General features: G+C 28.6%; 2 protein-coding genes across 5 annotated transcripts; both read left to right on the top strand.

Moving 5' to 3' along the window:
- Nucleotides 1-1,739: 1,739 nt before the first annotated feature.
- LOC107067946 (cytochrome P450 4C1-like) lies at nucleotides 1,740-5,988 on the top strand. Of its 4 annotated transcripts, none has more exons than XM_089175558.1 (14): nucleotides 1,740-2,009; nucleotides 2,352-2,507; nucleotides 2,775-2,934; nucleotides 3,040-3,149; nucleotides 3,466-3,556; nucleotides 3,792-3,983; nucleotides 4,068-4,161; nucleotides 4,230-4,332; nucleotides 4,417-4,531; nucleotides 4,605-4,720; nucleotides 4,793-4,861; nucleotides 5,131-5,293; nucleotides 5,399-5,578; nucleotides 5,654-5,988. In XM_089175558.1, the coding sequence occupies exons 3-14, from the start codon at nucleotides 2,781-2,783 to the stop codon at nucleotides 5,812-5,814; spliced, it is 1,548 nt and encodes a 515-aa protein (XP_089031684.1). In that variant the 5' UTR covers nucleotides 1,740-2,009; nucleotides 2,352-2,507; nucleotides 2,775-2,780; the 3' UTR covers nucleotides 5,815-5,988. The 4 variants fall into 4 exon arrangements, with proteins under 4 accessions (XP_089031684.1, XP_089031683.1, XP_089031685.1 ...); XM_089175557.1 differs by having other exon boundaries at nucleotides 1,740-2,271; XM_089175559.1 differs by having other exon boundaries at nucleotides 1,740-2,507; nucleotides 2,775-2,802; nucleotides 2,881-2,934.
- A 1,136-nt stretch (nucleotides 5,989-7,124) lies between these two features.
- Nucleotides 7,125-13,999, top strand: LOC107067949 (cytochrome P450 4C1). The gene is made up of 13 exons (XM_089175550.1): nucleotides 7,125-7,142; nucleotides 9,775-9,933; nucleotides 10,020-10,129; nucleotides 10,517-10,607; nucleotides 11,558-11,749; nucleotides 11,828-11,921; nucleotides 11,988-12,090; nucleotides 12,175-12,289; nucleotides 12,361-12,476; nucleotides 12,548-12,616; nucleotides 12,884-13,049; nucleotides 13,150-13,329; nucleotides 13,405-13,999. Exons 2-13 carry the CDS (start codon nucleotides 9,780-9,782, stop codon nucleotides 13,563-13,565), a joined length of 1,551 nt encoding a protein of 516 aa, XP_089031676.1. The 5' UTR covers nucleotides 7,125-7,142; nucleotides 9,775-9,779; the 3' UTR covers nucleotides 13,566-13,999.
- Nucleotides 14,000-14,941: the final 942 nt, after the last annotated feature.

The following is a 14,941-nucleotide window of genomic DNA, read 5'->3' as shown; positions in this document are numbered from 1 at the left end:
TATTCTGAAATACGGATGCACGCACGACACAACATCACATTCTTTGAATTGATATCGAGATTCTCGTCTCTTATCGTTTTTTGCACATACGACACACCTTCGTGATCCTTTTTTCCCCGTTAATTTCATAAAGGAGAAGGAAAATGTCTTTCGTTGAGTCGTGCTGAGTAATTGTTCCCGAGTCTTATACAATGATTGCTTGATTGTTTATGATATTTTTTCAAAATTTGGTCGATCAATTTTAATTGAAATTTTGCAATTGATAGTGTTTTACCCGTTTTTAATTTATATAAACAATATGAGTTCCACATATGAAAAAAATACTTCTTGTACCATTTCGTGTCGTCTTTCTCATAGAATGTATGGTGCTGATGACCATGTCGGTCTTGTCCACAGCACCCATCAATTTACTGTATTCAAGTACACAAGATGGTTTCTGTACGATATTTTGTGTACAAAATATAAGATTTATGGTCTATAAAGGATTTTTATTAATTACATTTATTAATTATTATAATTTATTACACATTTATTAATTAGGTATAATATACATTGGAACTTTGATAAAATTTCGCTGAACATCGGTTAAGAACCACTGGGATAGAAAATAAATATAATAGAAACAAAATCATCGATCAAATGTATTTTTTTTTGTTATTATTATTATTATTATTTGACTTTAGACATTCAAAGGTTAATTGCCGCTATACCAAATCTCATCAGTGTTTCCGTCCTTGATCCCTGGAGTCCCCTTGAGTGGGAACATGCGCGACACGTGGCTTGCTCATTTTTTATGAAATTAATAATATCCGGTTTGTTATACAATCAATGTATTTTATGTTATAAAATTTTATCCATTCGCCCATATCCTTATCGCGTTTGAAACTGATTTTGTTGTTTTTAACCACTTGCGCTACGATTTAACTTCACGGTTGCGGTGCCGTGCGCTACAATATTACACGCCTATCGACGTGGTGTACACGTCGTTTGCAGTTTTGAAACCAAATCATCTCGACGTGCGTGGCACGTCTTTATAGCGCACGTGGTTAATTAAATTTTGTGTCGCTTGCCTAATATTGCAAAATTGATCCCGTGTTACATCCATGTTTTGGATCAGCTACGTCATCCCGGGGAAAACACATTAAGGCCGGCGATACATGTAAAATAAAAAACAAAATCGAATTTTTTCTTTTTTATAAATAGTTAGTTTACCATCTAAAAAATATGCCTGTAAATTTTTAGAATGAAATTCGCATTATTTATCGATTAAAAATTCATTTAAGTACTCTGCCTCAACTCAACGTGAACGTTAAACTTTGAACGCGTTTTTCTCGAAACGACTTTTTTCAAACTGTGCTGAAAGATAACTCAAAAAGGTTTCAACCGATTCTTATGAAATTTAGCACACATTTTCTTTATAATATTAGCTTCTAGTTGAACTTTAAAAATGCCACCAAAATTTTCAAAAATTGCCATTTTTGACCCAAAAACCGTTAAAAAAAGGGTCAAAAATCAGACTCTTTTTGTCTGAGTCGTGCCAATTTACGATTTTTTGATTTTTTAGTTTTTCCTTAGTTCAACTAGAAGATACATGTATTATGAACACGCTCCGACTCTTTTTTTTTAATTTTAGATTGCTGTAACTAAAGCTAAAAATCCCCATGATTGATACGTTTCGCCACTAGGGCCTCAGGAGATTAGTTACTACGGCAGCCATTTTGAAAAAAAATCAGATTCTTATATTTTATATAGCTGTTTTAGTTGTAGACGCGGCATCCTATATCCTACCCTTATTACGCGAAACTTTGAACGTGTTTTTTTCGAAATTGCTTTTTTTTCACGATTGTCATGATATCTCAAGTTCTACTAAACCTATTTACTTGAAATGAGATGTGAATGAATAATGAAAACATTATAGACATTGTAAATTTTGATATTATAGTTCAATAGAAAAAAACCACATACGAAGGCAGACGGAGTTTCAATCAATCATAATTAAAATGACGGAGGTCGTGTTGTTACTCCACAAATAGATATTGATTTGCAACAACTGGAATTATTGTCTGTTTAGCTTTCTAAAGCAGGGGAAATATGTGCAATTTATATTTCTTCCAATCAATTAATAAATACACTTATTGAATTCATCAATAAGAATTTTGATTAAGTACAATACAAAAGTATCGTAAATTCTTAAAAAAGATTATGATAAAATATCAATGATATTAAGTTGACATTTTAAGATACATTCTGTTGAAGATTGATGTATAAAAAGTTTCACTTCTACTATATTTTAATCTGCAGTCTATTTTTTTTCTTTCCACTTTGAAACTTTGAAACCTTCTTTAAAACAGGTTACGCCCCACCACTGCATTTTATTAACAACCCGATAGTAAATGGTATCCATGGAAAGGAAATATAAAGCCTTCGCTTGCTCAGTCTTCAGTTTTGTTACAATTCACATCAAGTCTCAATAATTATTTCTATTTTTGTCCTAATCTAACGCCCCAGTGAGTTAAATAATTTCTTGACAACGTTTTTTCTACATTTTTTATTCTCTGTGTCAACACGCACATCGAATTTTTGATTAACTGCGTTTCTAATTTGTTAAGCACAATTTTATCATTAAATTGTTTTATTGAATCGGATGTAGTTTATGTATTTAATCCATGATAAAGTATTTTAAAAAAATTGTTATCCTTGACAGCAATATCTAATATATACAATTTTTCTTTCTACATTTATAAATAATTTCTAAAATTTTGCTTATTTTGCAGATTTTCATGATGTACGCTGTCTTGTTAGGTACAATTTTATTTCTATTTTTATTACACTGCTTTATAAAATATAGAAAAGTGGGAAGACTTTTAAGTCTTATTCCAGGACCTAAGGAATATCCCATAATAGGAAATATGCATCATGTTCAAGTTGACAATAGTAAGGAATATTAAAATATTTTTCTTTAGTAATTATACAATAAACTATGATTTTTCCTAGTAGATAAAGTTCTCACCTAATACTAACTTATTTCTAATAATATAGATCATTTTCTTGAGGAACTGTGGAAATTAGGTAGAGTGCATTATCCAATTTACAAATTATGGAGCTTCTTCATTTCTTCTGTAGTTTTACTCGATCCAGATGATATTCAGGTAAATTATTATAAAATAAAAGAAATTTATTTTAAATTTTATTTTAACTTATTACGATATAGAAAAGAACTGAACCTATTTAAAATCATTCACATTTCCGAAAATTCACAGTCGAATATTCCTTAAATCAGTACGAACATTTCAAATTACTTGAAATAAAGCATGACACAAGACTATTTATGTATTTTTCTATATCTACATTTTTCTAAGACTATTTTTATATTTTCCAATTCGTTTTATGTAATACAAAGTCAAACGTTAAACATAAATCGAAAAATCAATGAATATGCGTTAACAAAATGAATTTTTATCGTAGGTGTTATTGAGTAGCAATGAAAATCTTGAAAAAGGAATTAATTACAAATCTTTTCTTCCCTGGCTTTCTTCAGGATTATTAACTAGCTACGGTAAGCAATCTAAATTTCTTAAAAATAGCCTCTAAATAATATATCTAAAATGAAGTTTCCAAAATGATTCAATGAATATGCGCTTTCTATAAATACGTTTTTATTCGTTCGAGCATTACAAAGAGACACTAGTTTTTTTTCTTTATTTTTAACGACATTTTGATCTTTTATTTTTAAAATTAGAGTTCTTGGTCATAAAGACTAATAATTTATTTATTAATATCTATTTTGACAGGTCAAAAATGGCGCTTACGACGAAAGATGTTAACCCCTGCATTTCACTTTAGTATTCTTAAACATTACTTTATTAATTTAATTGAGGAATCACAAGAACTTGTCGAATCTCTTCAAAATGAGGGAGATGGAAATCCTGTTGTCCAAGATTTGCGAACATTTATCAGCAAATATACTCTTAACGCAATATGCCGTAAGTGAAAAAAACCACACACATTTTCTGCATACTTAACAATTAATCTAACCAAATTTATTTTTTGTCAAATCTTGTTTGTAGAAACATCTTTGGGTACTCAATTGACAGGAAAAGGTGAAATAGAATCTAAATATCGTCAAGCTGTTCATGTTTATGCCACAATTCTTGCATATAGGTAATTTACTAATCTTTCGTTAAAAAATTAAGTCACTAGAACAGAATATTTGATTTATTTTTTATTAGATCTTTTAGACCTTGGTACTTATCAGATACAATATTTGCATTTTCACCACTTGGTAGAGTACAAACAGAAGCGTTGATAACATTGCATAGTTTTTCAAGAAATGTACGTATTTCTGACTAATTATTCAAAAATCTACGTTTTTCCAAAATATCAATCCAGATTAGGAATGTCTTTTATTTATTTCAGATAATTGAAGAAAGGAAACGTTTTCACGAACAAAGTAATGGAGAATATTTGAAAATCTTTGAAAATTTGGATGAGGATGACGTTCCTAATGACGGTCTAGAAAAGGAAAATAAGTGTATTCAAAATTTTTTTAAACGAGAATAAAATAAAATGCGAGATACAAGGTCTATAGAATTGTTATGTTACAGATTTGCAGAATAAGAAAAAACATTCTCTGCTAGATTTGCTTATAGCCGCATCTTGGAACGATAATCAAATAGATGAGGAAGGAATTCGAGAAGAAGTTGATACTTTCATGTTTGTGGTAGGTTCTCGTAAATGCATTTAATTAAAAGACAAAAGAGAAAAAATATTCTTTAAAATGATTAATTTCTAGGGCCACGACACTACTGCAAGTGCACTGTGCTTTACTTTGAGTCTTTTTGCAAAGCACAAAGATGTCCAGGTAATGTTTCCAACAAAGATTTTCAGCTGAAATGATTAACAAAAGAAGCAATGTTTTTTTATTTTTATAAATTAACTATGATTTAATCATTGAATCGTTTCACTAATTTCGGTAGTTTAGTACTAATTCTAATGTCAATGATATTAACTGAAAATAAGTTTTATCGGTACTCGAATTCGAATAAAAATTATTCTAACTTGCAATGCTCTTTACGTTTTACGATTTTCATAATTTATGCAATGAATAATTAATGACGTATTTATTTTTAGGAAAATATAAGAAACGAGGTTAGAACGATTATGCAAGATGATAATTTAACGATGTCATCACTTTCAAACCTTTTCTATTTGGAGAGGTGTCTGAAAGAATCTCTTCGTTTGTATCCACCCGCCTATTTAATATCTAGGCGAATTTCTCACGATATACAACTGAGTATGAAATTCTATGTATATATTATGTACTATAATTTCACTTGTAAATTATTGACTATTCATTTTTATTTTATTCACTATGCAATCATATATATTAATTTTGTAGAAAATTATTTAATTCCATCTGGTACTTATTGTCATATAAGCATTCGAAACGTGCACAGAAATCCAGAATATTGGACAAATCCAGATGTTTTCGATCCGGATAGATTTTTACCAGAAAATATTAAAGGACGTCATCCCTATTCCTACATACCATTTAGTGCTGGGCCGAGAAATTGTATTGGTAAATGGCTTATGTAGAAATGATTAGAACAATTTAAAAATTTGGGTTTTTATTTTTGTATTTCTCATTTCACAGGTCAAAAATTTGCAATGCTTGAGCTTAAACTCTTTGTAGCTTTTATATTGTACAATTTTGAGTTGGAACCGGTGGATGATCTAGATGATGTTACATATTTAGGTGGTGTCACCTTAGGCTCTGCGAAACCACTTCGAGTCAAATTTATACCTATTACATAAGTATTTTCATAAGTATTATTAATTAAAAAATTAAAAAAAAATTTTATGCATGTGTAAAATAGTTATTTGTTATTGGCGAATTTGATAAGAAAACAAAAAAAAAATGAACTTTTAACTTATTTTGTATAAATGGATAATTCATTTTAATATTAAAATAAAATACAATTTAATAATTTTTAAATATATTGTTAAGTCCTAACCGACAAATATTATCAAATAGTAAGGATAATCATGTTTGGGCCATACTGCATTCACGGAGTTTAGCCGGAATCAGGCAGGTTCGTATTTTCCAAAAATTAAATTATCATAAAGAATAGTAAATTACGCGAAAAGATTATGTATGGATCGAATAAATGATGATGGATCAAGGAAATTTAACTGGGTTATGAAAATTATGGAATTAAATATATGGTCACAAATAGATTTCAGAATGTGCCTAATACTGGAACTTTGGTCATTCGGGATAAAGTTTTTGAAAGGGTCAGCAACTTTAGGTATTTAAGATCGATCATTAAACAGACGAACGAAATTAACGAAGATCTTATAAAAAGAATCAATTAGTAGGACAACATTAGATGGGATCTTAAAGAAAGAGGATACGAAGACCGCGAATGGAGGGGTCGCGCTTAAGGAAGGAAACAATGGCAGGATTTGGTATTTGCGGCAATGAACTTTCAAGTTCCTAATGCTGATTAATAATAATAATAATAATAATAATAAAAATTGAAAGCACTAAATGAATTTACGATCTTAATATACAGGATCATGTGTGTCTGTAATATATCTTCAAAACTTTTCAGCGTTAAAATAAGTCGACTCAATTGCAATGAGTAGTTGCAGCTCTCTATTGTAATCCTAAGGATGATTCAGAATATTAATTTCCACATCAAGATTTTATTGGTAAATATATGATGGCTTGCTCTTTTAACTTAGTACAGGGGATATTTGAGAAGTGAAGCTTTCACAGTAGACATTAAACGATCATTTAACAATTAATGTTTCAAATTAATTATTGAAGCCCGTAAAAAACAAATGATGCAAAACGAAAGACTCACGCGGCATGTCTAGAGTGAGATATTCTGTGCATAGCAACTGCAGGCGCTTATCATATATACAATTACGCGGCATCTTTAGCGGGAACGACTATAGCCGCTCGTAGTATCTCAGCGGAATCACATAGAAAGCGACTATAGTCGCCCGTAGTACCTGAGTGGCATCACATGGAGAACGACTATAGTCGCTCGTAGTAACGAAAGGGTTAACCCGCTCCGACGCAGTGCACTACATGGTGGCGTTACTCCCGCGGAGCAGACTGCCGTTACGAAAGGGTTAAAAGTCTTATACAATATTATCATCCTCAAAAGATAAATTTTTAAGTAAACATGTTAATTTGAGGGTTTTCGAAGAAGATGATTATAAATCTGATATTATTTGATTAAAAAAGCATAAAAACGGACTCAGAATTAAAGATAAATTGACACAACCAAATTTGTTTACATTTTTCTTTCGATTTTAATGTTTAAATATATGATTTTTTTATAGTATAAATTTATAACATTATATTACATTCCTTTGTAATTATATTTATTTGTAATTACACAAATTTAGGAATAAAGTGTCAAGTTTTTATTTGTACTATTGTGCATTATTGTCAAAAATTCTGTATAAAATTAAAAAATTCAACTAAAAGCAACTAACTATTTTATCATTTATTAAGAAAAGATTTTATAAAATTGAAATATTATGAGAATACGAAATGCAGCTGTACGTATAACTTTAAGTTCGTTTGAAAAAATATTTCTCATATTGCATCCATTAGTAACTAAAATGGTTATTATATTGAATAATTCCTATATTGAAGTTAGATAAATACTACACTATGCGTGTTTAAACAGACCGTAATTCTTGGGTTAAGAATCGGGGTTCTTGGGTTAAGAACGAAAGAATCACAAATGTGTTTCTACTGATAATTTATTGTTATGCATAGTCATCTATTTAAAAAAAAAAAAACTGTTAATAAAATAGTTAATGGATTCACCATATACATTTCTATGTTTGAAAGTGTAAAAAAGAACTTGATTTTTTGACTTTCTCCCAATTTTTGGGATTCAGGACAAATTTGTGTTGCCCAATAGGTTTCACTACAAGAAGAAAACACACGCACGAACTAATAATGATTATTAATACGATAACACAGATACAAATAAAAAAAAAAAAAGAAAAAAAGGGAAGATATTGCAAATTAAAGGGGATATCTTTTACTTATTTTGTATTGAAATAAACCTGTTGCGAGAATGAGGAAAACATACGAGAAAATACATAAATTGAATACTTACGATCATTCGTTTTTTTTGCACAATAGGCATAATACAATACCAATTAAAATTGCATTAATGTTGTGACGAAATAGCTCAATAAAGTATAATTTGTTACGTTTTTCAATGTTGATGAATTACTGGATAACATTGAGTAAAAGAGAAATAAAAATAATACACTAGAGATGAAGTAGTTTATAGGAAAATTATTTCAGTACTTGTTTTTCAAACTTAATAGAGCGTAGAACCGATAATGATATACATTTATGTAGATTAATTGAAACGGATCCCATCTTTCTAAGAGAGAGAAATGTAAGATAAACGGAAAAACAATAGAAAGAGTAGGAAAGAAAATTAAAGAATAAGAGATGTGTGCGAAATATTTAATAAGCTGAAAATAAACTGCGCCTGGAAAACCTGTTACATGGCACTCATCAACCTACCTGTACTAAACAGTAAAATTAGTCCATACATTTGAACGACCTTTAAATGCGTTTTCCTGGCTTCTTGAAGGAAATCATCTTGCATCTTCGACAAACAAAAAGAGCAATTCCAATAGCCTTTTGTGAACTCATTTTATCTCTGAGAGATTATTATATCTGTAGCTTATATTAATGACTTCACCGATAACTATATTTTTTTTCGGGTTACCAATTGTAGATAGCTTTAATTTTTGAAATATACTAACATTCTTACGTAGACTGTTTAAGCGTCAGAGATAGTAGATTTTATTGTACTATTTTCCTAAACTATGGTCAAAACACTAGGACAAAACATTGTGTGATTACTAACTTTATTTCATTCTGTTTTAATTTGTCCAGTTAGTTGTCACGTATGAAAATAAAGATTTTATTGAATAGAATTGGACAATAGAATTTTTGTGTGTGAATTTATATTTATTACTAATAAATTAGTTTTTATAGTAAATTAAAATCAGTGTTCAGCGTCTATTCTAATAAGAAAGGTATCTAAATTTATTATTCTTTCTCACTTCTAGCTTACCCCTTCATTTACATTTTGCAAATCAGTACTACAGGTTATATAATTTTAGGCGACCTAGGTTTTTATAAGTTTAAACAGCTATTTTTTCTTTCACTAATAACAGCTCTTTCAATTTTGTATATATTGCACTAATTTTATTAGCATTATAAGAAATTATTCCTAAATTAATATCTCTAAAACTACAGTTAATCTTCTAAAATAGCTACGGTACCAAAAAAAATCCACCATATCTCATTTCATTTGTTGATCTTAGTACTAAACACTACTAGTATTTTTTTTAAATAGTATCGTTTCTTTTTTATGATTTTTTTATTTGACATTTTAGTAGTCTAAAAAATAAGCTGATATTTCATAAATTAGCTAGAATTTATATTTTAAATAAATCATAGTAAATACAAATTTTCTATAGTATTGTTAATCATATTCTCCTTAAGATTTACTATTATATATCGTTCGTATGTATGTGTGTGCTTATAATTAATAGAAAAGAAACCAATAATAAAACTATTTAACCCATAAATAGGTTGATTGTTCACAAGCACGCAAGTCTTTAGAAGAAATTTTGGAGTTAAGAATAATGATAATTAGGAAAAATAGTTTTTGCAATATTCAATGTTTATTTTCAATTTTTTCTATTTTACAGATAAAATGATGCTCGCAATCTTATTAGGATCAATTTTGATTATATTTTTATTTCACTGTTATTTAAAATATAGCAGAGTTGGAAGACTTCTCAGATTAATTCCAGGACCAAAAGACTATCCGTTAATTGGAAATGTTCATCATTACAACGTTGACAATGGTAAGTTCTATTAAAATATTTTTTCAGTGCTTTTTCTCTTTTTCAATGAAGTTCTCACTAATAACTAATTTATTTAAATAACTTAGATCGTCTATTAGAGAAAATAGGAGAACTGAATAATAAATTTTATCCAATTTACAAATTTTGGTTCTTAGTGTATTATGGAGTAGCTTTACTTGATCCTGATGATATTCAGGTAAGTTATTTTCAAGTAAATACCAAATAAACATGTCTTTTTATTTTTTTTACTCTTTTAAAATATAAAAAAAGTTAGAAATGTACTATTTCTTTTGTTACAAAAATTGCATAGATTCAACAGTTTTGAAACCAGCACGAAAAATTGAAATTACATACTTGAAAAAAATCATCTTGGACTATTCCTTTTGTATCTCTTTTTTGAGCTAAATATTTAAATGCTGTTTTTTATCTCTGCAATTCATTTGATGTAATGCAAAATTGACAGATAATATATATAAAGGAGCTTTAGTAAATTTATATGAAAAATATTTGATGTTTTAAGGGTTTAAAGATCAATCGAAATATTTAATTTATATATGTAAAAAAATATTAATTTCTATCGTAGGTACTATTGACAAGCAATAAATATATTGAAAAAGGAATTTTTTACAAACATATTCGGCACTGGCTTTCTACTGGATTATTACTTAGCGGCGGTAAACAATTTAAAATATTAACAAATATCTTATAAATAATACATTTAAATTTGAATGATATAAATGCGTCAGTATTCGTTCGTGCCTCATAAAAGATAATCGTTTCTTCCTCTCCCTTCGACATTCATATTTTTATCTTCTACGATTAGAGTCTTCGATCTTCCTAGCTGTGACATATTTCAAAAAAGTACCTTATCCTTGTATTAAGCAGTCTTGACAAAGGAGCACACACACACACACACAAACACACAATTATCATTTAGATTATTTATTTTATATTAGTTTGAGCAAAATGTTATTATAATCGGCGATTTAGGGATATTTTCTGATGCTTTTATCAATAATAAAAATCATTGACAAGCGCATAAACACCACGAACGCATACTATCCTATAGACCCTAATAATAAGAATAAACAAAGTATATATTTTTTTACATCGTAGTTTTTAACTAAATCCTGAACACGTAGCTGGGCACTTAATAATGTCCACTTTGCCAAGTTACCCAGCACGCGATCACGTTGCTATGATCGTATAACTTCTTTTCGAAAAATCTTCTAAACAATTACTTTTTCTTGTGATGATAAATGCTTTTAAAGAGTGTTATAAAACAAATCACTGATCCGGCTAAACCACAAAAAATGTAAGATTTTATATTGATTAATTACTATTGACTTTCTTGTAAAATTAAAGAAAACAGGAAAGGAAATATTTATACTATTGTTACGTTGGGATTGGACGATTGATTTAAGTAGCAATTTGCCTGTTTAGTCACCCTGCATATATCGAGTTTAACCGAGATCAGACGGTTTAGTTTTATTAGGTAAAGAATTAGCTTTAGATTTTTAAGAAAGGATTAATTTGATATATATAAATATATGATTACAGAAATAAATGTCTCTTATGCTTTCAATATATTTTATAATATCTTGTCTCTAATCTAATTAACCAGGCAAAAAATGGCACTTACGACGGAAGATGTTAACTCCTGCATTTCACTTTAATATTCTTAAACATTACTGTACAAACTTAATTGAGGAATCACAAAATCTAGTGGAATGTCTTAAAAAGGAAGGAGATGGAAATACCGTTGTCAAAGATTTACGAACATTTATCAGCCAATACACTCTCAACGCAATATGCCGTTAGTAAAATAAGCAATTTTCTGTATACAAAATTAATAGTATAAGTATTTAATTATATCTCCGAATTTTCTTTGTAGAAACAGCTATGGGAACAAAATTGACAGGAAAAAGCGAGCTGGAAAATAAGTATCGTAATGCTGTTCATGTTTATGGAAACATTGTTGCATATAGGTAATTGATTAACATTTCGTTTAATAAAAAGAAATAGAATAAAGAATGTTATTTATTGTTTATTAGATTGGTAAGACCTTTGTACAAGTACGATACTACATTTCAATTTACAAAAATGGGAAGACTACAAAAAGAAACGTTGAAAACATTGCATAGTTTTTCAAGAAATGTACGTATTTCTGACTAATTATTTAAAAATTGATATTTTTCCAAAATATCAATCCGGATTAGGAGTGGCTTATATTTATTCCAGATAATTGCAGAAAGGAAACGTTTTCACGAACAAACTAATGGGGAATATTTGAAAATCTTTGAAAATTTGGATGAGGATGACGTTCCTAATGACGGTCCAGAAAAGGAAAATAAGTGTATTTAAAATTTTTTAAGCTAGAATAAACTTAAATTATAGAAATAAAGTCAATTGAATTTTAATGTTCAGATTTTCAGGCAAAGAAAAGGTTTTCTATGTTAGATCTGCTTATAGCCGCATCTTTGAACGATAATCAAATAGATGAGGAAGGAATTCGAGAAGAAGTTGATACTTTCATCTTTGAAGTAGGTTCTTCTAAATGTTCTTTCTTAGAAGAATACATTTAAAAAATATTGTGCAAAAAAAAATGTTTCAGGGCCACGATACTACCGCAAGTGCACTGACCTTTGCTTTGAGTCTTTTTGCAAAACACAAAGATGTCCAGGTAAAGTAACCAGCAAAGATTATCAGTTGAAATGATTAGCAAAAGAAAATTTTTTTGTTTTCTAGAAATTTCTAAAGGACTTATCGGTATATCGTTTTAATAAATTTAGTGACTTGTAACTAATACTAATTAATAATAATAATATCTGAGTATAAGTTTTATCGCTACCAAAATTTTAAAAAAGATTAATAAAGCTTTCTAAGTAGTACGGATTTAGCAATTTTCATAGACTAGACGATAAGTAATCAATGATGTATTTATTTTTAGGAAAATATAAGAAATGAGGTAAAAACGATAATGCAGGAAGATAATAATATAACAATAGCGTCGCTTAAAAAACTTTCATATTTGGAGAGATGTTTAAAAGAATCGCTTCGTTTGTATCCAAGCGTCCATATAATATCACGAGAAATTCCTCACGATATGCAGCTAAGTATGAAAATATATGCATATGTGTATACGTGCACTTTAGCATTACTCATGTACTATTTATTTTGTATTTTGTATATTATATAATTATATTAATTTCGCAGAACACTATTTAATTCCATCTGGTAGTATTTGCTTGGTGATCATTTACCACGTGCATAGAAATCCGGAATTTTGGCCAAATCCAAATATTTTCGATCCGGACAGATTTTTACCGGAGAATAGTAAAGGACGTCATCCCTATTGCTACATACCATTTAGTGCTGGCCCGAGAAATTGTATTGGTAAATGGCTTATGTAGAAATGACTAGAACAATTTAAAAATTTGTGTTTTTATTTTTGTATTTCTCATTTCACAGGTCAAAAATTTGCAATGCTTGAGCTTAAACTCTTTGTAGCTTTTATACTGTACAATTTTGAGTTAGAACCGGTGGATGAACTAGATGATGTTACATTTTCGGCAGATTTTACCTTGAACACGTCTAAACCACTTCGAGTCAAATTTATACCTATAAGATAGATACCTTTATAGAAATTATGCTTTATACAATAAATTTTAAAACAATGTTGTAATTGTAGAAAATTTCTCCATAATCTGTTATTATTGTTAGGTAAATTAATGTGTAACTGTCTATATATTTAGAACCTTAAGTCAGTATTAATTTATTTTTATTTTTTTTGTGTCTTAAAATAAACTCTTTAATGATCTCTTAATGTTCTTTTTTTCCTCACTATTTTCCCAACACCCAAATTTATTTGCTGATGAAATCTTTACGTTCTTTGCGGCACGTACATCCTTCCATCTTTAAATCGGCAGCACGAAATAAAGTCGTGGGTAGGTGGCTTTGGTCGGAGTCCCACAGTACTTGTCGCTTTCGAACGAGTTTTAGGTAACAAGTCTGCGTAAATGCATTCCTCACTACCTGTTAAACAAAACAAAACAAAACAAAATAAGGCACGTACAATTAAAGTCGTTTTTTACAACGTATTACTTCATTTCATTATTAAGGACCTTTCTTATAAATATATTGTTTATAAAATTTTGTGTAGTATTTCAAATTTCTTATCGTAGCTCTTCAGTAATCTACAGAAAAGACTGGAACAAAGAGATTTATAAAATATTTTTTGTGCAATATATTGATGATTTCAGTAGTTCGTTCAATAGTTTTTCAATATAGTTTGTACGAAAAAAATGGATATCTTTTTACTCATACAAATAAATTTTTTTTCATTTACTTTTAACCCTTGGAAAAATCAAATTTTATCCTTATAAATCTACCGTGCGCGAAACTTTTTAATTATTATTATTTTTAAATTTGTATTACATAAAATGAAATGCAGAAAAATAAGAAATTATTTAAATATGTAGTTCTTAAGAGATACAGAAATGGTTCTCCCTTGTAGTTTTCATTTTTAGTGTTTGTTCAAAAAATATTCAAATATGAATGTTTCTGATAGAAAAAAATGCATCACTTTTTGCTTGTTCACACTTACAAAATTAAAATAAAATAAAGAGACGCTTATTTCGTATATTGATTATTACAGTTATAATATATATTATAGAAATAAACTTATAAATATCTTCGAGATTAAGTAAGAGTACTACAAAGAAATGAATATCCTAAACTTTTAAAATGGATAATATTTTTTACTTGTTTTCATTAGTTTATCAAGCAAATGTTGTGTATTATTTTTATTAAGTTAGTATTGAATGACAACCTTAACAAATAAAAAGAACTTTATTTTACTAGATATTTTTCAAAGAATAATATTTTAATATTTCTTACTATAGTCAATTGAAAACTGATAAAATTTTCCAACTATCAGATATTCTTCTTGTTCTGCAATAAAATTTAAGATTTTTCGACTCTTCTAAATCTTATAACACAAATTAAT

This window comes from Polistes dominula, unplaced genomic scaffold (genome assembly GCF_049000335.1).
Source record: "Polistes dominula isolate Pdom_NZ unplaced genomic scaffold, Pdom_raw_medaka contig_17, whole genome shotgun sequence".
NCBI lineage: Eukaryota > Metazoa > Arthropoda > Insecta > Hymenoptera > Vespidae > Polistes > Polistes dominula.
This window is presented reverse-complemented; position numbering and strand designations above follow the sequence as displayed.